Here is a 27521-nt window from a genome sequence, read left to right on the forward strand (position 1 = left end):
GAAGCCAAGCCTTCCTTCAGTTGGACTGGACTGCTTTACGAATCTTTACACACTCGCTAGAAAAAGGAAATTAAAAAGGGAGAACACACAATATACAGAAATCTATAAAAGAAACAGTGAAACTACGCAGCTTTTAAAGAGAAGCTGAAGAGACAAAGAGAACCGAAGATGCCAGAAAATCTTGAAAAACGTTAGGAAAGCAACTCTCCGCATACACACAGCAATCACTACACTGGCTACCCAGCAGCTCTATAACCTCCAGTTTCAGTTAACTGCTCATAACTTTGCAAACTTCAAAATTTCTGGGATCAACTTTTCCTCATTTGGTGGCTGGCTCTTCGAGACTTTTGCCAAACTAAGAGGAAATTCCTCAAGCTTAGTGAACTTCTCAGTGACACTACACCACTTCCATAGGGCGGCAAGGGCAAACTACACCTCTCTCCCCAGCCACAGCAGCTAGATGAGGCTATGGGGTACTGCAGATCAAACCTTAACAACATACATTAGCTCTGTCTTGGGTTTTGTATTCCAGCAGCCAGGCCAAAGTGTGGATGACTGGCTTCCTCTTGCTAATGCTGAAGCGGTCCTTCAGCCTACTAGTAGGTGTTTCTGAAATGGAGATATCAGGAATCTACACTCCCTCTGTGCATCTTTTATCTGAAGTGACTGCTATGGGGAACACAAGGAGTTATTAACGTTTATTGCCCTGTCACAGGGTAATAGCTCCCAGTTTTCTCAGAGCATCCAGGCAGAAAAGACTATGTCTGGAGAGGCAATAAGGGCTGCAGTGCCAAGGGAAACCAATCTCTGAATCCATTCGGGAGGTCTGCAGTCTTTCCAGCATCACTGGGGAGTTCTCATAGGGAAGGCAGACATCCAGACTGAACAAAGATGAAGACTTTGGTGGGAGGTTTTGTCAGAGCTCCGATCTTCATAGCAAAAGAATCAATGTCTTGGGAAAGGAAGGAGGAATGTATTTAGCAGTATTTATAAATATACATAAAACAACATATCCAGGTCCTTATGAAATGATTCATACCAAAACTAGCTTATTTGTAACTCCTCTGAGGTAAAGAGGAAGAGTTTATTATAAACAGGATGTCTTCTACATAATTCAGAATACTCTCTCGTACTGCCAATACTAGAACATAGTATATGCTGCGTAGTATATGCTCCAAGAGTGTACTAAGTATGGGAGAGTTAAAAGTGAGATCATAATTAATGAGCACTGATTTCCTTTGAGAAACGTTGGTACAGCGCCTAAATTAAGCAACAGCAGGAGAAGCACCTAAGAAGGACTTAAGCTGCATTAAGGTCAAATCCCAGGACTGCTGATGTATTTGGGTAGAAAATGAAATGCAAGTCTGCGGAGTGCACCCATTAAAAAGAGGTTCTTAAGCTCACATGGCCTTTTTGCAAGTGTCCCTCTCTGTAGGGGTGGACGGTTTTCTGGTGAAGACACTGATCAGAACAAAGTTTGGCCTGTCAGAGAGACATTCTCCACTCAATTTTCCAGCTTCCTGTGGGCTGGGAGAATAAAGTGACCATTTCCAGGCACCCTGGCACAGTTACACCCCTTCCACAGAGTTTGGATGAGGCAGCACAGGGAAAGCTGGGTATCAGGTTAAAAACAAGGATCTCAATTTTTCCATGTGGGACAGCTACTGGACACTACCCAGCCCTCAGTTTTACCTCCTACCACTACTCCTGTGTGCAGCTCCACCACCAAGCAGCGCAAAGTGAGCACCGTGACTTCTTCTCCCACCCTGGTTTAATTGGTCAAGCCCTGCAGACTGGTGCATTCCCACCCCCAAAACATGGTGCTGAGAGCCTCCATCTGCCTTGCCCTCAGTGCTCTCTTCAGTCAAGCTGCCTGGCTGGTGCCGGCAGAGGCTGCTCTCTGCAAATTGAGGGTAGCGCTGCTTTATCTTTTGTTAGTCCACCTGCAAAGAGCCGATGACCTGCAGTAAGGCAGATTAACTTCCTCTAGGAAAAACTCTCCTCTCCCCACCACACCACAAGGAACTAATTGCTTGCATATTTAAACATCCTTGCCTTGCTAAAATTTCATGATGGAGCCGGGGACAGAGCAAATGTCGGGGTGCATAACCAATGGCATTGTCAGTCGTGATTAATCAGCATCTCTACCAGGCTGGTGCCCAATTAGAATTTACCATAATAAGGAGGTGACAGCCGGCGTTGCTAAGCGACCACTGTCTATAGAGCTGGGAGAGCCAGACACATTTAGATGTTACTGTGGATTTCGACAGCGGCATGTCAAAACAACACAAGCGTCTGCCCAGTGGAAAATTTTACAGCCCAGGACTGGGCACCGGAGTGATGCATGGTTCCCTTTCAGAATAAAATATATAAATAGGTGGGGTTTTGTTGTGGTTTTGGTTTTTTCTTAATTTTTCCCCTTGAAAGACTTTAACCAGTCAATCATTTATCTGCATTTAATTAAGAGATATCGTGTCACTGGAATAGGACCTTGTTACTGGGGAATAGGTTCCCATGGCTAAGTAAATGCTGAGACATTTATAGGAAATTAGCAGCAGGTCAGCATGGAGACATTTATTTTCCGTCAGAGGTATTTATCTGGCACAGACATTTTGTTCCAGTGACTTATTTTATTATATGAAAGGATTAAAGAATTAAGAGGAGGGGGGGAGAAGACAGAGAAATGAAAACAGACTGACAGCAGTTCCTGTGTTAACGTGAGAGCTGCTGACTCTGCAGATCACAAAAAGCTATGTTCCAACTGGGAGCAATAACCTTTCCCATAGTTTAGCTTACTCCTAGCAGGGCAGGGAGGAGGAAGGTATAAGGGTCCTTTTTGAGTTTGCTATGTTTTTATGGGCAAACTAGTTTATATAAAGACACAGGATCAAATCAGATGATCTATTGATTTTCACCAGTCTACGACATGGATCACACTGTACGTATACCCCATTGCACGTGCTCTTCATGTCTAAATAAACTGGTAAAAAATAAGCAGGTTTTACCTATCCTTAATATGGACCTATATAAAGTATATGCCTGCACAAATGAAAATTGTTATGTCTTACAAATTATGAAAGCAGCATGGTCTACACCTTACCTCTTTCAGTTTGGTATCGCTGAAGGCTGGGGTCAGAAGGCTCCGCACATACTTCCATCTGTCATCACGAAGACAAAGGATGCTGTCAAGCATTGGCTTGGAAATCAAATTTGGCTTCTAAGTCAAAAGAAAACATGATTCAGTTTTAACACAAATGCAACTAGTGCTACTCAAGACTTTGGAGGCTGGAAAGATTGGCCATGAATGGCATTGCACTGCTGTCCCATGACAAGAGAAGTTCAAATTAACCTCAAGCACCAAACTAAACATGGATGAGGCTGAAGAATATTTCCCTTTTGCTGCATGCATTTCCTCTTGGGCTTGTAAAAGCCCTGGGCCAGTCCAGTAACTCCTTGCTCTGACTGTTCTGGTTCTGCCATCCCTAGTGTTCTCCTGTGACTGCCAGTTCTCCTTTGCTGAACCCTGGCTTCTTTCCTCCCTTTCTAAGGTGACTAGCAAGAGGACCTGTCAACACTCCCTCCCTGTATGACATGAGTGCCAACGCACCACACACGGGTGTTGGTGGGGGGACACGATTTCTGGTGACAGCTGGTATGTCAAACTGTTACATGCATTTTAAAAGTCTTCAGAAAATATGTTGATTAGAAAGCAAGTCCCAGACCTGAATCTGCCTATAAAGAGCACTCTCACTAAGAAGTTGTGGCCTGGGACCCTTATAACTTCAGTAGTCAGTCAAACATAGTAATTTAAAGTACTGCCCCATGGAGTTCTGTACCAAGATGACTGCTATGGATTTGCTAAATTTTAATCCATCCCCAGCACCCAAGAAATCCCTATCCAGAGAACAGTGATACTCACCAAGAAGTAAAAGGATAAAAAAGATGGAAGGGAAAGCAGGTCAGAAAACAATGCAATTATACCTGGAATAGGTATCAGAAGTTGTCCAGCCCCACAGCAGAATCTACCACAATATATATTATTGCCAGAGGATGTTTCCCAATTGCTTTTGAAGACCTCCAACAATGGAAATTCAATAACCTCCCCAGGTAAACTCTTCCAGTGCTGGACTACTCTTTCCATAGTAGCACCATTTCTCTTGCTGGAACCTATGGTCTTTAGTCTTTGTGCTATCACAGGCACAGAAAACAGATCATTCTCTCCATCTTTCCAGCAACCCATATGTACAGAAGGATATAACTACTAATTATATTGCTGCCACCTGCCCCAAATAACACCAATTCACTCAATATATACTTATCAGTCATGTTACCTGGACTGGTTATTCAGCTTTGTTGCCGTCCCTCTGCATAATCTTGTTGATTTATATCTTTCTCAAGGTACAGTCCCTGTGACTTGACGTGGTACTCCAAGCACAGATGAATGTTTTTTTCATGGGTTCCCCAGACTATATTTGTTTCTATTCACCCTGGAATATGCATACCACAGCATGACGATGTCAACTCGTACTGGCTTGTGGTTCCCTGCAAGTCGCAGACTTCTTTTCTGAATAATTACTCCCATGGAAGTTATTCCCCAGCCTCTGTCATTAAAGTTGGTTACTCCTAAGAGTCATACATAGAACATGTCATTGTTGAACTGTGACCATTCTTTTTATGATTACTTCTCCAACTAATTAAGATCACTTTCAGCTGTGGCCTTTGCTTTCATAGCATCATTCATCCTTAACAACTTAGTGCCTTCTGCATGAATTGTTATCACACTCAGTGCCATCGTCTAACCCAATAACAAAAGTACATAACAGCACTTGCAAAGAAGACACCTCTGGGATCCTCCCAGCTCATGCTTGCCTTCCTCAGTGGACTGTTCCCAAGCACTTTCCAAGTTATCTTCAGTCAATATTTCAGGTACTCCGCAGCAATGTCCTCCATACAAACCACCCTCAAATTGGTGGGTGGAGGGTGGAAGGTATACACTTCTGTAGATATCAAGCTGTACAGAGGCACTCATTTGAACATGTGAGATCTTCTAGCACCCAGGCCCCTGCCTACTTGCCCAGGGTAGCAGTGGCAGCATAGTCCCCCATGTTATCAGTGACAGCAGTATCCTCTTTACTGGGAAAGACCCAAACAAACCAAAGACACTGTGGCCTCCCTAATGCCATCTGTTGATCTCTTTCATCCTCTAACATTTTCTTTCTGTTCTTTCTTTCATTACTAACGTACAAGAAAATTGGGTCCTTACCACCTGTTACACACCCAGATGCTTTAATCTCATTTTGTGCCTTGAGATGAGTGCTTTTATTGTCCCTACGTGCTTTTTTTTTACCCTTGTTCTTGGAAATCTGACCTACTTCCCACTCTGTAAAAAATCATTCTCTTCAGGGGCCACGAAGAGCTGACAGCTCAGCTGCACTGGTCTTCTGCTGCACTTCCTTAACTTCCCTCCTTATTGGAAGTTTGCACTTAATATCTTTTCTTTAAGGAGCTGCCAGATCTCCTTAACACCTTTTTCCTTTACACTTGCCAGAATCTCACCGCACTGCATAAGCCTGTAAAATGCAGAAGCCTATTTTATACTGCAAACAGGCTAATGGGATAGATTTACTTCTCAGCAACACCACCCAGCGCAGTAAACGAATGTCACTCAGCTGACACTACAGATCAGTTTTGAGCAAAGATGAGCTGTTTTCAAGTAGAAGAATGCATATCAGCATATGCTGGAGGAAGAGACTGACTCAGGTACTCTGATCAGATGACTATGGTGAGATAGAATATGGGCACATTTTAAAGTTAGACTTAGACTGTCCTATTTCATGCAATAACAGGGAAAACTTGGGACATGCTGTCAAAGCTGAAGTGGTTTGGACTGTTTTCTCTGAGTATCCTTTTTAAATAAAGGATCAGTTTTCTAACTTCTTAGCATGTATCTGTTCTGAGAATCAGAAGTGCAGCTATAGAGATCATCAGTCACTGAAGCACTGCTTCATTTGTTAAATATTCAAACACCTAGTAGAATCAGAAGAAAGAGACTCTGGACAACCAGAAATGAGGATCATCCTTGGAAAAAGTACTGTTTGCTAGCGTCTGCTTCACAGTTCTTATGTGATGGTAGGGAAGCCCTTTACACTAAATCTTGAGCTGGTCACCAAGTATTCCTTATATCTTTGGTTTTCTGTTTCAAGCACTGCGGCCCAGATTGCAGAGGTCCTGAGCACTAATGCCACTGAAATCAACAAGAGGGAAGGTGCCTTGATCACACAAACTGAATTATTCCAAGAAACTGGGTCACTGAAAGGGGTCCCCAAATTAGCAAATGTTCTCAGAGCTGTGCTTCAACCACCAGCCTTCACTCCTGATTTATAACGTGGAGATATCACATCACCTCCTCAGAACTGCTAACGATACATTACCATTTCTGAGGCCCTCAGAAAATACAGAGAAAGAGCAGAATCATATTTCTCCACAAAGAAATGACTGATTTTGTCTTCCAGGAAAAGTTTGAATAGTGTGCACAAAAGATAAAAAGGAAAAAATTATACAGCAACACTTAGAAAAGTATTTTGTATCCATTCCTAAATTGAAGGCTGCCCAATCTGTGCACTCTATAAGATAAATCTCCTCTGGAAGACAAGACTCCACTTAGATAATAACAGATGTGATAGAAATCTGATTGCATTTGCCTTGAAAGCAAAATCCCTTCCTAAAACCAAACATTCACGCTAAAAAGTGCTCCTAACTGCATAAAGACATATAGCATAAAGGTATATAGCTCATTCACAGAGAGGGGCCCAGTTACGGAACAAAAAAGTCCATTAACTCTAATGATATAACTACAATGCTAACCATAGCATTGCCTTTTTAGCACTCTACCCTATATCAATAATGATCCCTTAACATATTTTGGGTTGTCTACTATTATATGCATATAAATGCTGTGAGGAAGGAAAGACAATTTTGGCCATAAATTATTTTACTCTGTCTCTTTAAGCTGGAAACAAAAAAACATGTTTGTGTTTATTGGAATAGCATCAGCTTGACTGACAGTGTATAGCAGATTTCATTTATCAGGTTTTCCTTATCATTTCTGCAAACACTTTCCTCCTAATTGCATAACCTATGTTACAGGTTCATATAGCAGGAATGAAAATGGATTTGGTATGAGAATGAGCCTGAAGTGTCTTAGTGAAAGATGAAGTGTCACCTCTCTCTGAATGGACAAAGTACTAGCTGTGTCTGAGAATTATTTAGCCTATAAAAATCACTAAAAAAATTACCATGGAAGACAGCTTTAATATTTTCAGGGGTATGATTTTGTTTTTTAGGCGGGGAAGGAGGTTGCTTTTAAGTCAAATGCAATCCGATTCATATTCCATCTAACATTATCTAAATACTCGACAATTGCTCTACGCTTCCTTCTCCTGTGTAATCGACCATTTCTGACCGCGGTACAGTAATGCTGCATGAAAACTACTGGCAGCATCGGCTGCAGCATACCTGCAAGTGCTACTGAGTTCCCACAATCACAGGCAAGCCGTCAGAAACAACAAAGAAAACTGAAGGAGTTTGCTTCCAAACAAATCCTTTAGAACACCAGTGCTTTTAAAACAGAAAACAAAACAATGTTTGCAAATGAGCAGCATCTCTGAACTTGACGCAAGAATTACCTTCTTTTCAAGCTGTTCCTTACGCTGATCCTTCAGACACAGTTATCAGCTTGTTTGTCCCTGAGTCAGTTTTGCTCGCTGTGTATTACTGAATAATTCAGGGAAGTGACTCCTCTGGACCTGAGGCCAAGTGGTATAGAACACCTCGTGAGGTTACATCACTTTCCCAAAGAGAACGGCCATATCCAAACTCTTTGTGGTACATGTGCACCTCCTGAGCTGTGCCCAGACCATGCCTGAGGGATTCATAAAGGGCAAAAACATGCTAAGAAGCATATCAATATGGACATCTGTAGGACGTACTCATGCACTAATATCCTGTCCCTGGGTTGGAACAAGATGACCTTTAAGGTCCCTTCCAATCCAAACCATTCTGTGGTAACTGTAGCTTTGTGGGATTCATAAGTCATTTGCTCCTTTTATGAGTTTGTCACTAGCAGGCTAGGCTGAACCTCTGGCAGTCAGCAGTCACTGCCTGGAGCAGGAGGAAGGGCAGCAGCAACACGATGCTACCTCAGAAAACTTCTCTTCTTCCTTTGGTAAGAAAATGAGATGAAGGTTTGCAACCAGCAAAATGAATTTAATGCAGCCATTATCTCTTAAAATATCCTGCATAGGTGAATCTTGAAAGAATCCAAAGGGCACCTCTAAAGACCTTTAGAAACCTACTAGCTCTGAAACCTACAGTATAAACCATTCACCTCCATAGAACTAGCTGCTAATCTACTCCACATGCTTTGACAACACAGCAAGGAATGAAAATCTATAAACCAGGATTCCATAAATTTTGTTATCTTAAACTTAATCATGACCTAGTGCTAACAAAACCAATCAAAAGAGATTTACTTCTGCTGGAGCCAACCCTCAGCACTGAAAGCCTAGTGAGATCCAGACAAGGAACTAGGCTCTAGAGCACCCAAAGTCCAAATCCTAATAGTAACTCCAAAACTTCCTGGCATTAGTAATACCCAGCAAACGCCATTTGCGTTCATGGAAGTCTATAGCTTTCTTCTAGCCTTGCAGGCTTTGCAGGATCCAGCTTTAACTGCAATCCTATACCCATGTTCCCTGAATTCTTGCCCTAGTGTTCACCCTAAAACCCATGTTAACGTGCATCATTCACTCCTCTCACCTGCCGCCTTTCTTCTGTACCCATGGACACTGCAGTATCCAGGGCTAAGTCTAGCTCTGGATTCCCTCCACCTCCACCCCTTACCCTCTTTGGGTATATTTTTGGTGTACGTTCCCAATGCAAGGGGTCACCCTTCTCCAAGCCCTTGTGAATGCCATGCAGTATCTGTGATAGTTCTAGGGGGAACAAGTCTAGGCTTTCTCTCCCTGAGTGAGCTCCAGAATTCATAAGCAGGCAGCAGCACTGGCACATCAGTGGGTTATTCCATTCATAACCTTATTTTCCAAGAGAGTTACTGTCTTCTTGCTAAAAACACACCTGTGATTAGATATTGCCACTATGCTTAACGAATTGCAGTTTTAAACTGAATTTAATGAAACGAAAGTTAATGAAAAAGCAGAGAGAAAGTTTGTATGATGACGACAAGACTCTATCCCTACACCTCAGACAGGAATTATTTGTAAACTCTTTTTACATGATTACTTGCTCAACCCTACTTGACTGACAGTCATCACCAACAGTTCAGCCAGCAGGTGGAACCAGTAAGCCCATGAATTGCTCTCATGTGGCATTTCATCTAGCCAGTGGCCTGGCGTGACACTTATAGATCGCCATAATGTTTCCTATTAAAAAAGTTAGAGAAAAAAAGCTCGAGCTATCTGAAGGAATACATCTTACTAAACCTGCAGTATGTTGATCATGATCATTTACTAAACCATTAAAAACCTGCAGTAAGTTGATGATGAAAGTGGGAAGTCAGAAAAATAAGTTTTAAAAATTCCCGGTTGGTATACTGATACCGTATATTCCTTCAAACTTGCCTGGTGTTTTGTAAGAGGAAAAGTCATGCTCAGCTCTTCCTGCACTCATGACATTCAAAGACACATGTGTAGAGGCTTCTCATTGACCCATGAGAGGACTGTGCTGCATGTTGTTAAAAACAAAAGAGAGTTCATTTATATCGTATAACCTGTAGTTTATTATTATTTCCACCTTGCTTACACAGATGTTGTAGCCCCATCACTTCAAAATGTTTCTCTTCATTATCTGTTTCATCAAGATTTTAGTTTCTCCTTGGTCATTAAGATACTTCAAGAGAATGTTACAAGGTAGAATTGGTTTCAGTGATTACAGTAATTGTATAGTCTGATCTGCACAGTAGAGTGGAAGACAAAAAGGTGTCTTCAAACCCATTCTTTTGTTGTCAAGTCAAGATCTTCAGCAACTGACTAACTGCTACTGTTCATCTTTACTTGCTGGAAAAATGGCACAGCCAACACCAGCTTACAAGTAAATACTGGCTTTTTTTCCTCCCTGTGGTAAGCAGAGTGGAAACATCTGTTCTTGTCTTTGCAAACAGTCTCTTAAGTCATGGTTTTGTCAATAGAAACCAAAGCAAATCATTGCAATGAGGTAAATATAATCATTAATAAATGCTAAAATAAACACATATGGCCTCCTGCAGTCTGACCCAGACTGATGTAAGTCACACATTATTCCATTTGTTGGTGTAAGCAAGATCAAAATTAAGTGCACACCAGTTTGCATATGTCAGTCAGTTTGCATGTTTGGGACCAAACAATCAACACACACAAAAAAGGTATTTACTGTTAATTAATTAGGAGTTTGGGTACTAAATTCAGGTTATATTAGAGAACCTGAGCTCTACATGCAATTTCTGCTGTGCTGAGCAGCAGTTTTTAAACACAATGCTTAAATCTTTTTTTCAGCTGACATAACTGGACTTTTTAATATCAGATAAAGTCGTAAGACTATAAGAGCTTCTCTGTTTATGTACACTTTTCCTAAACGAAAGGTTTAGGACCAGCAGGTTCCTTTTACAGATCATAGAGATAATTTGGAGTAAACCAGTCCCAAATAACTTTTGCTACAGATGTTTGTTGGTTTTTTGTTTTTTTACAGATCCTATGCTTTGAGTCACTGGTGTACATAGGAATGGCAGGCAATGCCCATAAGAACTTGGACTAAATCCTTCCATTGCACAGGAACATCACCCTCCCAGCTGCCTGTCCTCTCAGCTGCTGACCACTGTCATAATCCTGACCCAAAAGTCTTGGATATGCCTTTAGATACCTCAGAAGAGAATTCACCACACCTAAGCACAGAGTTGTCCAAGCTGCTGTGACAGCAATGCAGGAAGTGTCCCACACCTCCCTAAAGGCATTGGTACATCCCTTCTCACGGGAATCAGTATACAATATGCTCCACTACAGTAGTGGTGATCAGGCATTACTCCCTTTCTCTCAACTGAAAAATGAAAGAAGTCACTCTCATACTGTCACTGAGGAAACCAAACTCACACATGGCGGGGGAAGGGGGGAAGTTATAATGCCTTCCTGTGGATGATAGCAAGAAAAGTAAGGAAACAGAATAATGAAGAAGCAAAGAACATCACAGCAGGAGTACAGTCTAGGGGAAGGTAGAGGGAGTGATGCTGCTAAACCCCCATCCTGTCCAAGGACTGCATGGAATGTGGAGTAGCTTCAACACATAAGGCTGCAAGTGCAGCTTCTCCCAGAATTACCTATACGTTTCTAGGTAGGGCCCTTCCCAGAGCTATGAGTGCCTCGGAATGGTTTCCACCAGAAAAAAATGCATGAAAGCCTTTCTCTTGGACTCTGTGACGCTGTGCAGCTCCCCTTGTCTCTGGAGACTGTATCGAAGACATCTAATTCCACCACTTTCTCCTGTGACTCAAAGGAACATATTTGCTGCTGCTCCATTCTCTTCAGAGCCTGAACCACTATCAAGTTTCAAAGGTACCAGGCAGATCCATCTTCTCTTGAAACTTCATATTCACAGGTCTTCTAGGCTGGACCTAGTGTAGGTCTCAAAACTGATAAGTGCTTTGGCACCAAAGTGCTTCTGACCATGCTTCAGAAAAGAAGTACAGGTGGCTGATAAATGTCGGTGTTGAAATCACCAGCTCTAAAGCACTCCCAAGCACAACACATGGCCGAGCAATCTGTATTTTCAAATTAAGCTCCTCAAGTGTGAGTTAGATGCTTAAGACATTCTGATCACTAGCAGAGGCAAGCTAGCCAGGTGAAGGGGAGGCATAACAAGGGCTTTCGTTTAAAAATATTACTTGTATGCAAATATTTTTCTTTGGAGCAGATATTAAAAAATAACACTTTTTCATGTATTTCAGATTTTATTGACAGGTTTGACCTGCTTCACCTAGATGTTGTAATACAGAAATAAAATCATAAACAGGCCAGTCTAACTTAAAATCTCAAAGCACTGAGGAACACTAAAAGTAAACGAGTAAGTAGCAAACTATGACCAAAAGCTAAGGGTCCTGTCAAAGGGATTCTACCAGTCTTCCAGCTTACCATGTAACACCTAAAAGTTGTAGCCTAATATCTCATTTCCTGTGTGACAACATCCTGATACACAAAATATATTTCCAACTGTCATTTATCTAATTTGAAACAGAGCATATGGAATCACTGCTCCACACCAATGATCTCCAATACATGCAAAACAACTCAAGGAAAAAGTATTTCACCTTTTCTCCCCCCAATGCTGAAATGAAAATTTGAAAACAACATCAAGTAAAAGTTTGCTTGTGAGGACTCATCATGGTTTTCAAAATGACAAATGCGTTCAAGATGCTATTTAAATCAAACTGCTTGAAGGAAAGGGCTATTAAAAATTTAAAACATGGATGCAGTTTCCAGCTCAGGAAATCAGCCATGGACAGTCAGATGTTAGGGACCTATTCTATAGGAAATAAGACTCTGCAGTTGCAGTGTTCTTCTGCTCTAAGCATCTGCTGCTAGTCAGAGACAGAGCACTCCCTGGCCAAGTACGTCTCTTTTTATGTTAGTTTTCCTTTGAAAAGTAGTTCAGAAAGAAAATTCCAGGTCAGCTCTAATGGCAGCATGACAAGCTGTCAACAAATCACATTTGCAATATCCACTTAACTGAAGAATTTGAATTCCCTGCTTGCTACTTCACAATTGTTTCTAATTACATTAAGTGCATATTTACACATCAAGGAAAAAAACAAACTTTATGTATGAAGATCTCCACGTCTATCTGTCAAAACACTAATGCGTTTTCCTGATAGTAGTAGCTGCTTTCGTTCTTCATTTATTTGTCCCTCAAGAAGAGCTAGGCTGCAAAACTTTGTAAGTAGTTGCATGGCGCACTTTCAGGATTTTATCTTCCAAGGTTTCATATTTGTGGTTATTTGTCTGGTTTCAATCAAGTAATAAAATACATTCTAATTTATCAAAGAATGTCAAAACATGCTTATATGAAATAGCATTTGTTCATTGGACTTTCACAAATTAATTTGAGCACGTCAAGAATTAAATGTTTGTCATAATTTCAACAACAATAAAGTCCTGTTGCGTACAGATATTATTACAGGACTTATCATGAGTTCCCTGGAGCTCGCAATTTCAGTTAAATAGCCTTACTTCCCAAACAACCTGTAACCAGTCTGTTCCTCACATCGTTCTCACTTGATTTCTTCAAGGAGAGCAGCTAAAATGTTCCTCTGAGTATCAGCAAGTACCTCATTCAAAATAAATTAACAGTGTCAGCTACTTTTGCCTTCTCAAACATATTAGGCTTGTAATAGCAAGCAGTGTGGATTATGAAGCGTAAAGCACATCACCATATCCTGTCATTTTAAGAGTTCTAGGAAAAGATAAAACTTAAAAACAGGCAAAACCCCCACAGACTGGAGCCCACAGCCCAGGGCTCATCAATCCCTTTCTTGCAGAACAAGACAGGCAACAGAGCATCTGGGGGGCCTGTTTCACCACCCCATTGCCTCAGTTTTACTGCTCTGGCACTATGACAGGAAACTAGAGGAATGGGTCAGATACCCTTTCTGCTGCCCAAAAAGTCAGCGTTAGCATTTCAAGTGTAGACAAGCTGGAAGCTCAGCAAATGCATACCAGGACAGAATGGTATCTGGGATTTAGATGTTTTTTACGGAGTGCCCAGGGAAGGAGCATGTGCCACCCATGAGAATCAAACACATGCAACCTTTCACTGAGTATTAACCCCACAACAACCAGGCACACGCAGACTGGGGGACTCCAGTGGAGGCTGCCATAGTCCTGCCTCCTGGAACTTCCCACATGAAGGGGAAAAGAGGCCTCACTCTCTAGAAGACCATGCGTCAGTGAAATTGCCATTACCCTAACTGCACACACCTAGCCTTTCTGCAAGAGATCAGTATCTGCACTCCGAAGCCCAGTTTTACTGGTGGGTGGGAGAGGGGGAAAGGAAGGGGTTGCCATTTCCAACCACCAGTGCTGGCCAGTGCAGCACATGCTCCCACATCACAGAACTCATTTTGGATCTCCACAGCTGCTTCTCACATCTGAGGTCCATGCTGAATCCCCCCCAGCATCCAACAGCCTGAAAAATAAAACGGATCTTGAACCTGAAAAAAATAGGCCCCTGTAACATGTCTAAAACCCTGCTGAAATTTTTACTTAGAACAAATTCTAACCCCAGGACCATCCTAAATTCTTATAGGCAAAACTGACTGTGCATGGCCAGTATATAAAAGCTATCATGAGTGCTGAGGGAACAGCTGAAAAAAGTGAGGAAATAAGAGCTGTTCCACTTGACCACTGAGGAGAGAAAAACCAAGTCTGCGCCATCCAGCAGCTGGGGCATCCAGAGAACATCTAATCTGACATAGTGAAACATCAATTAGGGAGGGGAAACTCCCTCTAAAAACTCAAATGAAACATTAAACAAACTAAAACCAGAGCTGGTTAGAGAAAGTTAAATAAAGCCACATAGTTGAGAGGAACTGGAAATACTGCAAAATCTATTTGTTTCTCCAGGCTTTCTGGAAGAAAAAAATAGAGAAAAGCTCTAATAAAATACCGTGTTATACATGTTTTTGGAGCAAAATAACTTTGCTTTGCAAATTGAAACAACTTTGACTTACATTAGAAGCTGCAACTCAAGACAAAATATTCTAATCAACTTTTAATTATTATTTCAGTTTTTGACTTTTCAAAATCAGCCACAGCATGAAACTTCTATTTCCCACACATTTCCTGATCAAATCTCAGAACAGATGAAGGGCCGTATAAATTATATTCTTTTTAAATTCTTGATGCTGGCAATATAGCATGACACACATTCCAGTCAATTATGATTATTTCAGGAGAAAATTAAGAGAGAAAAAGCAAATAAAATCAAATTAAAAGGCTTGAAAATCTTAGACTGAGTGCAGTCTTTGCATCCTATGGCATATGCAAAAATGCAATGCAATACTTTAGTTATGTTATCTTGTACTATTCCTCCCCCCCCGACCTCTATTTGATTTTACAAACATAACTTCATTTTCTTTACTAACATCCTGAAAGTTTTTAATATTATATATATATATTAAAAAAAAGAATCTTTCATGTGAATGAATCAGTCACAAACTCAGGATCCTCAACCTTCAGCCTTAAAAGCTCACATGAGAACTTGTGGAAGTTAGTGATCTATAGAGCCCTGTCACCAGAGAGTGATACTAGCAAGTGAGTTTCCTTATTCTTTAATAATTTTTGTTGAGTCTGTGTTTACTGAAATTCTTCAGGGGCTTATAAACTTAAGCAGCTTGGTTAGATTTTCAAAGTGGTTTTTATATCCAGCCCTTACACTAGAGGGAACAAAGCCAAAATCAAATAAAAAGACTGGGTTTATTTTTCCCTGCAATGGATAATAACCCTATCTTTTCCTCAAGCTTCTTCTCCAAAACAGTGAGACTATTTTGACTGAAAAATTCTGAATGGAAAATATTAATTGAAGCAGTTAAAGTTTGATAATCTACTGGAAGGCAAACATTGTCATGAGAGACACTGGGCAACTTTAATTGCAGATATCACCATTGCCTCTGCTACAATACAGCTACCTTGGAACTGATGAAATACCAACACAGTCCTGATGACATTAAAAAGGGATTGAAGGTCAACCACTGTTTAAACTGGAATGTTTCTGAGCTATTGTTAAATTATTCCAAATTATTTTAGGAAAGCTGCAAAAAAGTGCAAGAAAGCAGTTTTAACTTCATCTAAATGCACATATTGAAAATGGAAAAGGAAATGGGAAGCTGTCCTTTGCAATTGCCTTGAAAAGGGGAAAAAAATAAAAAAGTATCTTGTGTATCTTCAATTTACAATTAATCAGGCAGAGGAGAACAGTGCAAGGCAGTTCTTGTTTTTACTGCTTATTTCCTCAAACCCTTTTCTGCAAGAGCAAGTGTGAAAGGAAAATAAGAAGAATAGGACATTATTTCCGTAAAGAATGTAATTGTTTTAGTTTCTATTGCTTAAGATGAGTCAGAAGAGAGTGGCAGGAGTAAATAATTAACAGTGATCAACAATCCTCTTCTTCTGCTGGAGTATAGCTGTTTCCTGAGATAGATAGATAGATATATATATATATATATATATATATATCTGTTGCTGCTTACGTGCCTGTGGGTCTGAATGGAGCTTCCCCTAGCCATCACCAAGCCTTCAGAAACAGGTGAATCAACATAAAAACAAGCAGTGGCCAAGTGTGCTCAGAGTAGGAAGCACTTGTTACACTGAAGACTTGAATTTTACTCCTCTTTCCTTTAAGTGTGGTGAAGTTAACACTGAAGAAAAGTCAGAAGCACTGGCAAGTGCTCTGCAACTTTCTTTGGTCATGGTCAGAAGTACTATGCACAGTGCATAATACACTGCAGCATGTTCCCTTCCTAAGGCTCAGACCAGCCAACTATCTGCTATCAACTATTTACAACAAATGGTGCCAAGATATGTGGTTGCTATATAAACAAAGAAGACTTTTCACTAGAGACTAAAATAAGACCTACCGATTCATTTTTCACTTGCAATCCATAAGATTTATGGCTGGAACACACTGTCAGGGTAAGGAGCACACCGTCTCTAAACATCATTTGCCATGGAAGTTTTACTCTTGAAGAATGAACATTACATAGTGTACCATCACAAGTGAAAAACCAGGGCGGTATAAATTTTACTGGAGTTAATTGCTAGGTAATTTTGTAAAGATCAGAAGAGAACTTTCCAGACTCTGGTCAGAGAACAGCTACAAAACCAGCTGCATCAATTTAAGATGCTACTACTCCATCAGCTGTTCACCACCCCGCATCTATTGGAAATGGAGCTGGTGGAGAGCACTTGTGAGCACTCATCATCTGCTGCAGTGCCAAGTCAGCCTGCATAGTTTTGAAAAACTCTGCATGGATACATAAACTAAGATGGATTAGCTTCTGAGCTGAACCAGATGAGGAATGCTCACACAATCCATTTTGTAGGCCTTGCTGTGGGAATGGCAAGTCCATCTTAACAAAAGGTTGTTGGCATTGTGCTAGATAAGAATACTGTCTTTATATCAACCATAAATACCCCTAACCCTTTCATATGTTTAAGTTCAAATATAAACATAACGGCAGGGAAATGGATTTAGCTACCTGAATGAATGGCTAAAGAGAGAATTATTACCACTAGTTTTGAGATGACAATACTACTTCAATACTACTTTACTACTTTTAAAAGACTTAAAATGAAGAGCAGAAGCTTGCAAAGGTTACTATAATAATGGTCATATGTGTCACTAACTTTTACTGAAGAGAAACAGACTTCTCTTGCACACACACACAAGTCCCCAAATATAACTCCTATCACATGCAAAACAAAAAGCTCATAAAAGATAAAAAGTCACCTGCTTGCATAATCATTAATAGAAAGAATTCAAAAATGGTAGTGGGAAACTGATTTGTAACCAGTAGAGCCATGGGGATAATTGATGCCCAGATGCAACCTCTAGCACTGGAAGTCATTACAGCACTGGGTGCTAGCAGCTGGACAGATAAGCCAGAAGGAAGATTACTGTCACTGTCTGTCTTGCTATTATGCTAGTCTTTTGACTTCTGCTGCTGGCCACTTTTGAAAGAGGACACTCAGCCAGGTTACATAGATCTTAGGCATGATATATGAGAGCCATTCAAACTACATGTCACATCTGCTCCAATGCTCAGTGCTAAACTTCAAGGCTTCTGGGTAGGCACATGTAAATCGCTTCTCTGTGCTGTGAAACATCATTTGTACAGACCTGAAGGGGCTCCTCTATCATCAGATGTTTCAAAAAGACTTTTGTTCATGTTCAGATAAGTTGTCTCTGAATGCGTATAAAGACATGAAAACAAAGCCAAGTACTGGGCTCAAGTATGTAAAAAGGCCAACTTCAATGTTGCGATCTGAGCCTGTATCAATTCTGGAACAAGTGACAAACTAATTACTCTTCCCCTAACAAAAGCAAACTGGGAAAGGCAGGAATCAAAAGACATGACACTCTACTATATGTCAAGAACAGGGAAGAGGGAGAAAACTGTAAACAAAAGAACCAATCTGCTACTGACAAATAACAGTTTCAGAAGTCAGAAATGAGGCACTGTCAAAACCCCATGCTATTAGAGTAAAAGCTTCAGAAAAAATATCCCCACTGCACGTGCCCAAAGAAGTAGCATATGTTGATCTTTCCTTTAGAAAACAGCAAATCAACAGAAACCAAAGGTCAGGACCAGCAAAACCAGTGTGACCTGCATCTCCACTCCGCACGTATCACCTACTTATAACACAGTCAGCTATGGGCAGGATTAGATAAGGAAGCAATACCATATTTAAACGGGAAAAAATATTTATCAGCCTTCAGATTTCACATGTTTTATCCAACAATAAAACGTGTTCTTTAAATAAGGAACACAGCCCTGGGAGTAGATAGACAGGAAAAGACTATAAGTGTTTGTCTTCAGCCATACAGCATTAAAAAAAAACCCCAAACAACCAACCTGCTGCAAAACCAGTAAATAAATAGCCAATGTAAGTTTGATGAAAGATTGGCTCAGAAGCCTGCTTTTGGCCTGAATAGAAAGATATGCTTTCATCCTGTTTTGACTATACTCATACGTTTACCTAACATAATTGGATGTAGTTAATATTGCAGGAGCCTTCAAGCAGTGCACATTTCCCTCATTAGTGGGTTTAAAGCCTTAATGATATCTCCTGCGCTGCAGAAAAGCCCAATGTAGGCTTTAAAAGTGATTGGCAAGTTTCAACAGGAGAAAAACTGGGGGAAGGGAAGGCAAAACCTAATAAAACTCTGATCTTGTTTTCTTCAGTTGTTTAGAAAAGGAAATTTTGCAGAATGCTAGAATAAAAAAAAAAAAAAAAAAAAAAAAGGTGAGGGTAAACAAGCCAAAAAAAGATAATTTCAAAGTTGATCTTACAGTAACTCAAAGAAACATGTGAAAGAAACAGAGTGGGTAGATAGAGGGAATGTCCCTTCACATATATGCAACACACTAAGACACATATATTCTTAGTCCTACACGAACTCCTCCTGACATAAACAAGTGCATGCACACAGAGTATTGTCAAATCAGCATCTTCCTACACCTGCAGCAAAACCACCTTTTTGTAGTTTCATTATGAAGCAGTTCCCCCCCCCCCCCCTTTAAGTCTCAATAGAGTTGGCAGGGAAGCCTTGCATCTAAGAAACAGAATGTCACAATACACCATTAACTAAGTACATGCAAAGGGTTTAGGGTTTTGTTGTTTGTTTGTTTTGTTTGGGGTTTTTTTATTGACTAATTTTGACCATTTTCCAGAAACAGAAATTTCACAGGCTGGTTTAGTTTCAAAAGAAGCGTAATTATGTACAGCTGTATTCAGTATTTCTTAACTGCCTTGAACAAGCAGTGAAAGGGAGATTTGCACACATTATCAGGCACTGTCATTAGTGTTGTAAAGTACGTAATCCATCTGGTGTTCTGGTGTCTACCTAGGAGCAGGTATTGAACCAATGATGGCTGCAGCATAATAGCATAAAGAAAGAGCATTAAAAAAGAACAAAGCAACACAGAAACCCTAGTCCTTTCTCAATACCAGATTGTCCTTGTGTTTGTGTTCCCCCACGGTTTTGCAAACCATTTTTATATGTATAGGCGTGAAGAGTGGAGAATTAAAAATGTAAATTTCATCAACATGCAGTTTTGCAGTCTTCACAGGGGAAGAGGTAGCAGGGTACCATGGTGATGGCAGCACTGCAGCCCATTAATAAACCAAAGAAAGACTTAGGGATAGATTCAAATGCTTAGACCCATGCTGAAAAATAACCTACTTTGCAATAAATCCACTAAAAGATAAGATGACTGTGCATCTCCGCATCAGCTTTGGTCTCAACCTACTGATCCATCACGTCTTCATGGAGGGCAAGGAAAGAGAAAACTTGGTTTTAAGTCTTTTAGCCTCCTCACTGTCAATTGCATTGCTTTTATATCGTCGAGATTTATGGCTCATAGCACCTGAAAACAGACAATCCACGTCTGCAGAAAGTGGAAAGTTTGTATTTCGTATTCCACCTGTGTGTAACCCATCCATTTGCACCATCACTGCTAGCCCTTCATATGAGGGGGATCAGCTGGTTTTATTTTCTATCTTACCTGGAAATATCACAAATATTAGTGTTTCCTTACTCAATTAGAGATGCATAAATCTTCAGCAAATAAATGCACATGACCTTACCCTGACAACAACATATTAGCCTGTAAAATAGCAGCCCCTCAAGAAATATGGCTTTCTCCAAGCCCAGCTACGGTCTGACCAACATTGCTGTGAAAAATATGAACTCCTGCAGGAGAGCTCCGTACAGCCAAACCACCACAGAAACCTTCCTCAAACAACAAACCATCTAAAGGACTGTGCAAAGGAAACAGTGTCAGCTAGCAGTTCTCTTTAACAGGTCTTCCCAAGCCAGTCAACCAGACCATCCTCAAATTAATTGGACTTAACTACAGGCAGCATTGTCAGATTGACTGTTTGTCAGCCATGCTGTGGCACTCCTAACTGTTGCGATTGATATCTTCCTAAACTTTTAGAAGTCTTTATAAGATACTTAAAGAATAGTATGTGTGAGAATAAACCATGTTCACCATCTTTACCATGGGAGGCACAAAAAACCAAAGACTCTTATTTAAGGGATCATCCTCATTTTGTACAGACTATCAATAAGCATACCTAACTAAATACACACTAATGGCCCACTGAATTAAATGAGGCATAAGAATTTGCATAGAAATAATAAAAAGATGTTAGCATTTACTTATTATTAGAAGTCAGCAGAGGCACATGCCAAATGTTCAAGGTAAACACAAATGAACTTCCCACTTTGCTGGACAGACATATCACTTCTTTTCCTGTTCTGAATTAGAACTAAAAATAAAAATTACAAACTTGAGAGAAGCTAATCCTCAAAATACAGTCAACTGAATTTGTTAATATTAACTTTACTTATTTAAAGTACTTCAAAATAGAAAGTTACTTAAAAGGGAAAAAAACCCACAAGCAAAACCAAATGAAACCAAACAAAAAGAGCTTGTCAATAAAATATATTCCTGGACTGTTCTGAAGCTTCTTTTAAGAGCAAACCAAAAAAACACTCCCACCACAACGATCTGAATTAACAAATAAACCAAACCCCAAAGCCTTTCCCATCAGTTCTGAAGCACTTACATTCACTAATGATAATGTTCAGCTGGAAATTCCCAATGCGCTCTTTACATTTGTTAAGGTGACAAAGCGCTTCCTAAATGATCTGCCCCTGTGAACACAGGAATTCTGTAGTAAAGCCAAAAACTGAAATCAGAGCTCCTAAAGCCCAACCTAGAGCCCTAATCACAAAACCAGACTTCATCTCACTGGGATTCAGAGGATCAGGTGGTTCCCAGAACACAGAGTACTAATATGTCAAGTCTTTCTTTAAGGCTAACTGAAGCCAAAGTCTGATTAATTTTACAGTCAATAGCAGTGATCATCTGACAACATTAGTTTTGTGCTATTAGCTGCAGCATATGGGGAATAAGGGGCAATTTCTTGTGCATACATAAAAAGACATACACAGTCTGAAAGAAATGATCCTCTCAATATTTATTATTTTAATTTTAAAGTGTCTATTGCAAGCATATGCACAGCTACTTTAAAACATTTAAACAAAACTGGATTTAATTGCTCAGAAAAAATAACCAGCAAGCTCTGAAAGCAAAAAGAGGAAAGAAAAAGAAATAATCCAGAATTCAAAGCCATTTTACCAGGTAAAGAAGGCCACAAAACAGTTATATATATAGTGACCAAAGTAGCAAGGTATCTTAGCATGCCTAGAAGACAGCCATGGAATAAAAGCTGGGGAAAGAAAGCAGATAGATCATTATGGATTTTGAGCATAGGAGATCCTGCTCGAGTGTAGCCCAGTGAGAACCATCGGGTCAGAACAAGGCTAAGAATAAGAACCCTTGCTCTGCTCCCTGGCAGGACTGGCATTGTAAAATCGCTTAGGCATCTGGGCTCATTTCTTATACAATAGCACCTACAAATATGCAGTTAAACAATTTAATATTAAACAGTTAAGTGCTGTACAGCCAAATGCATTCCCTGCTAGCATAATTCCCTTTCTATAGTGTTGCTGTACCAGCCAAGATTTCAAACCCACTATGATCTAGCAGCTGCAGAAAACTGGTAGGCAAAAAAGTAAACCTTAACAAATTCACTGCTTGGACACCTTTTCACTTATCCTTGTAAGGCACAGAATGATCTTTGGAAGCACTGAATATTCTCAGCTCAATGAGACTAAGCCTTATTGTACATGTGGCAGGATCGACACTTGCTTGAATTTGTCCTACAAAGTCAGGGAGGAAGGGAGGAGAGAACATCGCAGCTCTGTATCAAAAAGAACTGGATGTTCAAGGCACAGCCTGCCATCAGGAGTGATGGTTTTGCTGCATCAGGAACTGAAATGTCACCACAGCACGTACAAAGAGGCACATTTTGTGCCTTTTATTAGGTTTCCATAAGATACGGCACAATTGACATCTGCAAAGCTCTAGTGAGGATTAGAGATTCAGCATCTCCACAAACCACAAAGGGACTCCAAATCAGTATGGGTGCACCTGCATGCATCCATAAATATACACAAATATGCATGTATGCACACATGCAGGTGTAACAACTAATCCTGGGACATGTTGGCTCCAGAAGCATTATGTTGGTCACCTTCTGCGTCCTGTGTGAACCCAGCAAAAAACAAGATAAAAGCAGATGAAGGAATGGACAAATGAAAAAACATATCCAAGAAGACAGGCAAAGAACAAATGTAAAGCACATTCCCTCTCTCTGCTGCCACAAAAAACAGCTTGGTTTTTCTAAATAAATATCACAATCCAATTATTAGTTCACATTGGAACATCACTTTTGTACTAAACCATCCCACTGAACAATCATTTTGAAGGGTGAAAAAATGAAGATCTCATAATATATACTTCACCATGTTTTCTTATTTGTTTGAATAATTTTCCAAATACTGATTTAACCACTGTCATACTGCATGTCACTAGTGCTCCAAACCACATGCCCATGGGAAGGTAAGCCTCCAACAAAGCACACTCATCATCTGTTTACAAACTGAGTTCATCACACTTTACTACAACAATTAGGAAATAAACTAAGAAATTCACATGTAAGAATGATGATGATGGCATTGACACAACCGGAAATAATCCAGGATGTTTAATTTGAAGAAAAGAAACATTTCTGAAGCAAACAACCAAGGGTACAGGGTCAAGATACCGTGTATATGAGTCTTATGGCAACAGTACACAGCTTTCATTCCTTAACTATTTGTTACATTACACATCTTCAAACAAGTATGTTAGTGGGTTTATTCTTCAAAACAAAAAAAAAACCATATTTTTGAGAGGGGGACTGAAGAAACAGCCCAGCCCCATAAACTGGATCAGACTATGTATACACAACTGAATTACAATTGTTTACTGAAAGACAGCACATCAGTAGGGCTGCTGCTTATAGGCAATGCCGGTACTCTAATACTAAAGGTGGAAGGCATCAAGTAAGACCTTTCTCAAGACACACAGAAACCATTTACTTGCAGAGGCCTCAAGCACATACATGTGTGTCAGTTGCCGAGGCACCACAGTGAGCTGTTTGAAGCCTGTTTGCATCGCAGTCCCACTCTGGAGACACATAATTGCTATCAGTTGGTATAGGGTCATCTGAAATTAGTGGAAGTATGTTGATTTATGCTGGCTGAGGACCTGACCCAAAATTCACAGAATTACAGGATGGTTGGAATGGACCTCTGGAGGGCATCTTGTATTGAATTTTTAAAGGCCCTTTGACAGAGCAATATACAGACACTTTTCTTGATGGTACTGTGTCCCCTAGCAAGAGACCAGAAAGAACAGCTGATGCGGGGATGTGTCAGCCATCCTGGACCAGAGCTGAACAAGATGCAGAAAATACACTCCTTCCTATTTGGTGGCTGTATTTTATTTATTTATGCCACATGTTGGCCTGAAGCTTTACGAATTTATCAAAATAAAGCCAACAGTTTAGTGTAACAGGCAAATTCTACATGTGAAAAGAGTAATATCCCACATGGATGAACCAGGAGAGGAGGAAGAGGAAGGCTAGACAAGCAAAAAGAAAACAGGCTTGGTCAACTCACTTTTCCTTCAGGAGGGTTAACAAGGAGTTTGTACTCACATTATATCAATTTCCATGCTAGTTTTTTGTTCTTACTTTTACCACTTCATTATTATTTGTTGTTAATCCATTGTTATTTTCTCCACTGTAGCAGCAAAGCTCCTGATGAGAAAACAGTGATGTCTCCTTACAGCTGCCGGAACCGGAGTAGATTTTTCATTTTAAAACTGTCACCCTCCTCCAGCTGGTTGGCATGCGGATTTAAGGATTTGGTCTGGATCAACTACTAGTTTCCACTTGTGATAGCCACATGAAGCCTGGCAGAGCACTGACTCCAGCAGCCTGGCAAACCCTTACTAGCCAGTACCCACCTTTGCCATAGGGATCAATGATTCACATTTTTAGCAAGTACTGTGGCCTACAACTTCTGAATCATTTAAATTACATACCAGGTAATGTCTCTTTTCACATTGCTTCCGCTTAAAATTCTGCTCCTACATTTTTAAAAGTGCACTTTAATGATTCTCAAGTACTAATTCAAAACAAATTTTCAATGCAGAAATTAAAAACAATCTGAAACAGATTACATATCATTATCCTGCCTGGCAGAATACAACAAACATCACAAACCTATCTCACTCATAACACAGTAACGCAGCTAAAAATGGTCTTAGTGCTCTTAGAAGAAAAGTTCCATTCAAGAGATGACTTACGTAGTTGTGAGAAAAAGGTACAATTTACTGCAGCACAGCACTGCCTAGAATGCTGGCTGAGGTTTCCATGGTTAATCTAAATTAAAATTAATTCTATTTCTTTTTTTTTTTTTGGCAGAAGGTCTAAAGCTAATTTTCATTTTTCTTCTTCTACTATAATTAAAAACATAAGGAAAAGGCTTTGTATGCCTCAAGTATGAAGGTACATTACAGGAGAAATTTTTGTTTTCTAATGGCTACAATGCTCACATTGATCAAGTCAAAATTAAGTGGAAAAGTAGAATATCATTATTACTTTCCTGTGATTATGCAGCTAACAATAAATATACCTCATGCCTACAGGAGAATAGCACCCTGCATGCTGGACTTTGTTACTTGCTCTAAAGGAAGTGAATCTTAATGCAGATTTGATCTGCAGTCACCACACACTTCTGTCACACGAATTACTAATCAGTAACTCAGAAACAACAGAAAAGGGCAAAGGCACCTAAAAGGCTTTTTCCAGCAATATTCAAAAGATGCAAATACTCAAGATGGAACACGCATAATACCAAAGGGAAGCATAATTTCATGGAATTTGGCTTCTGTTCACAGGCAACATCTACTTTGTCTATATAACGAGCAGGTAGGTTCAACGTGAGAAGTAGAAGTGGTCCAGGTCTCTCCGGATGCAGAGACAGTACACAAGGCTCCAAGAGAGTCCTCTCAGCAGATTAAAACTACCCTGATTCCATAAAGGTCTTCTGATGACTTCTCAGCAAGCAGCCTGCAAGTGCACAAATGAACACTCAAAGGCAAGACTATCACATTATAGACAGCTTTAATAAAAGCCCAAAGTTCACTGAATCATCATCTTACCCACTTCAGCCTATCAAGTACATCTACTGTTTGCAACCCTTCACAAGTTCAGTTTCCCATCATCTCTTAATCTAATATAGACATATTTCAAGATTAATTGAAAAAGGAGCTAAATAAACATGGAACAGAAACTTTTTCTAGCACTTAGCTTTGAGAATTAGTCCTGCACATCCTGCAACTCAGTGACACTTTGCTAATGTATGATTCTACAACTGCTATAGAGTGTGGTGAATAATCACTCTTTGTGGCATTCTGGGTTAAATAAATCACATTTCACCTATGGTGGATGAAGTACAAATCTTGATTTTGGAAATGCATTTGGGGAAGTGGGGATGTAAATAAAAGCACAGTGAATGTTCCCAAGGCCTGTTCAAATTCAGCAGTCTCACCCCCTTTTCCCCTCCTTCTTGCCTTTAAAGACTGACACTCATAAACTAAATTAAAAAAAAACAACAACTATTAAACAACAAAAACCAGGCTTTAGGCTGAAACAAAAAGCATGCGATTGAGAAATAAAGAGGAGAGGCATATTCAAGAGAGGAATGTCAATATTCAAGAGGGGAAAAAGATCCCTGGGTTAGATGTGGAAGGAGTCCAAACCAGAAGGCTGCTTACCTTCAGTAAGTGAAAGCAATGGCTGGAAGAGGGGGAACAAAGTGGAAAGTGAGAAATAGCAATGCTCAAAGATTGCAGCTGTGTGAGAGGACCATAGAACAAGCAGATAAAAGCATGTAAGATGAAGCAAGTTCATTTGAATTAGACTCATGGGCATTCAGCAAGCCAGAAATAGCAACAGTGCACAGGGGGAAAATTCATTTTGTTAAAGAGAGGGCTAGGAGTAAAATTTTCTCATCTGCCATGGGCTTTCTGGTTAGTGGCAGTGGTGTGTCTCAGCCTGTGCCTCATCGATAGAGCAGGATGTTGTGCAGAAAAGCCACAAATGGTTCAGGGAACAGTCAAGTAATAAGGGAAAGATATGAACTTACACAGGCAGCTATACTTAAACAGATCCCTGATGAAGAAAGAAAAGAAGAGAGAGAGACACTAGCTACAGTGACCTGACCCACCTGAATTCTAGAGAGGAACGCAACTATTGCAGACCATGACAGATGGGGGTACAGCTACAAGAAAGTGAGATAAACTCTGACCAAGAAAAATTTTGCAAACTAGGAAGGGTGGCAATGCACAGACAGATACATTCAAATGACAGAGGTGACTAAAATTAAGAGAACAACAAATATCTGAATGTACCCTCAAAGGAATACTCTGTAATTTCAGGGAGGTGTTATTTGGGCATCAGCTACTGCTAGGAACACTGGATACATTTACTCCTATCAAATATACAAGAGAAAAGCATGGGAAAAGTTCTAGACAAAGAAATAGGCCTCCTTCCTGAGGGTGGAAGAACGGAAGTGGTGGGAAACACCTTCAACAAAAAAATGAATGGGGAAAAGACCCTTGCCACACACACAGCTTCAGGCTAAGAAACTTGCACACTGGGATCCTTTCATTCAGATATGAGTTACAGATAGAACAGAGGGCGACTGGTACAAGTGGTTATTAAGTAAGATACAGG

The 27521-nt window shown here is 40.2% G+C and overlaps 1 protein-coding gene across 4 annotated transcripts in view; it reads right to left on the reverse strand.

The window, feature by feature from the left end:
• The window catches only part of TBXAS1 (thromboxane A synthase 1), a 228641-nt gene that overhangs the window by 98492 nt on the left and 102628 nt on the right, over positions 1–27521 (reverse strand). For all 4 annotated transcript variants that reach the window (XM_065680635.1, XM_065680662.1, XM_065680643.1 and 1 more), the window contains one exon: positions 3101–3217. In XM_065680635.1, the coding sequence (XP_065536707.1) occupies positions 3101–3217 (117 nt within the window). The remainder of the gene's footprint in view (positions 1–3100; positions 3218–27521) is intronic.

This window comes from Lathamus discolor, chromosome 1, assembly GCF_037157495.1.
Source record: "Lathamus discolor isolate bLatDis1 chromosome 1, bLatDis1.hap1, whole genome shotgun sequence".
NCBI lineage: Eukaryota > Metazoa > Chordata > Aves > Psittaciformes > Psittacidae > Lathamus > Lathamus discolor.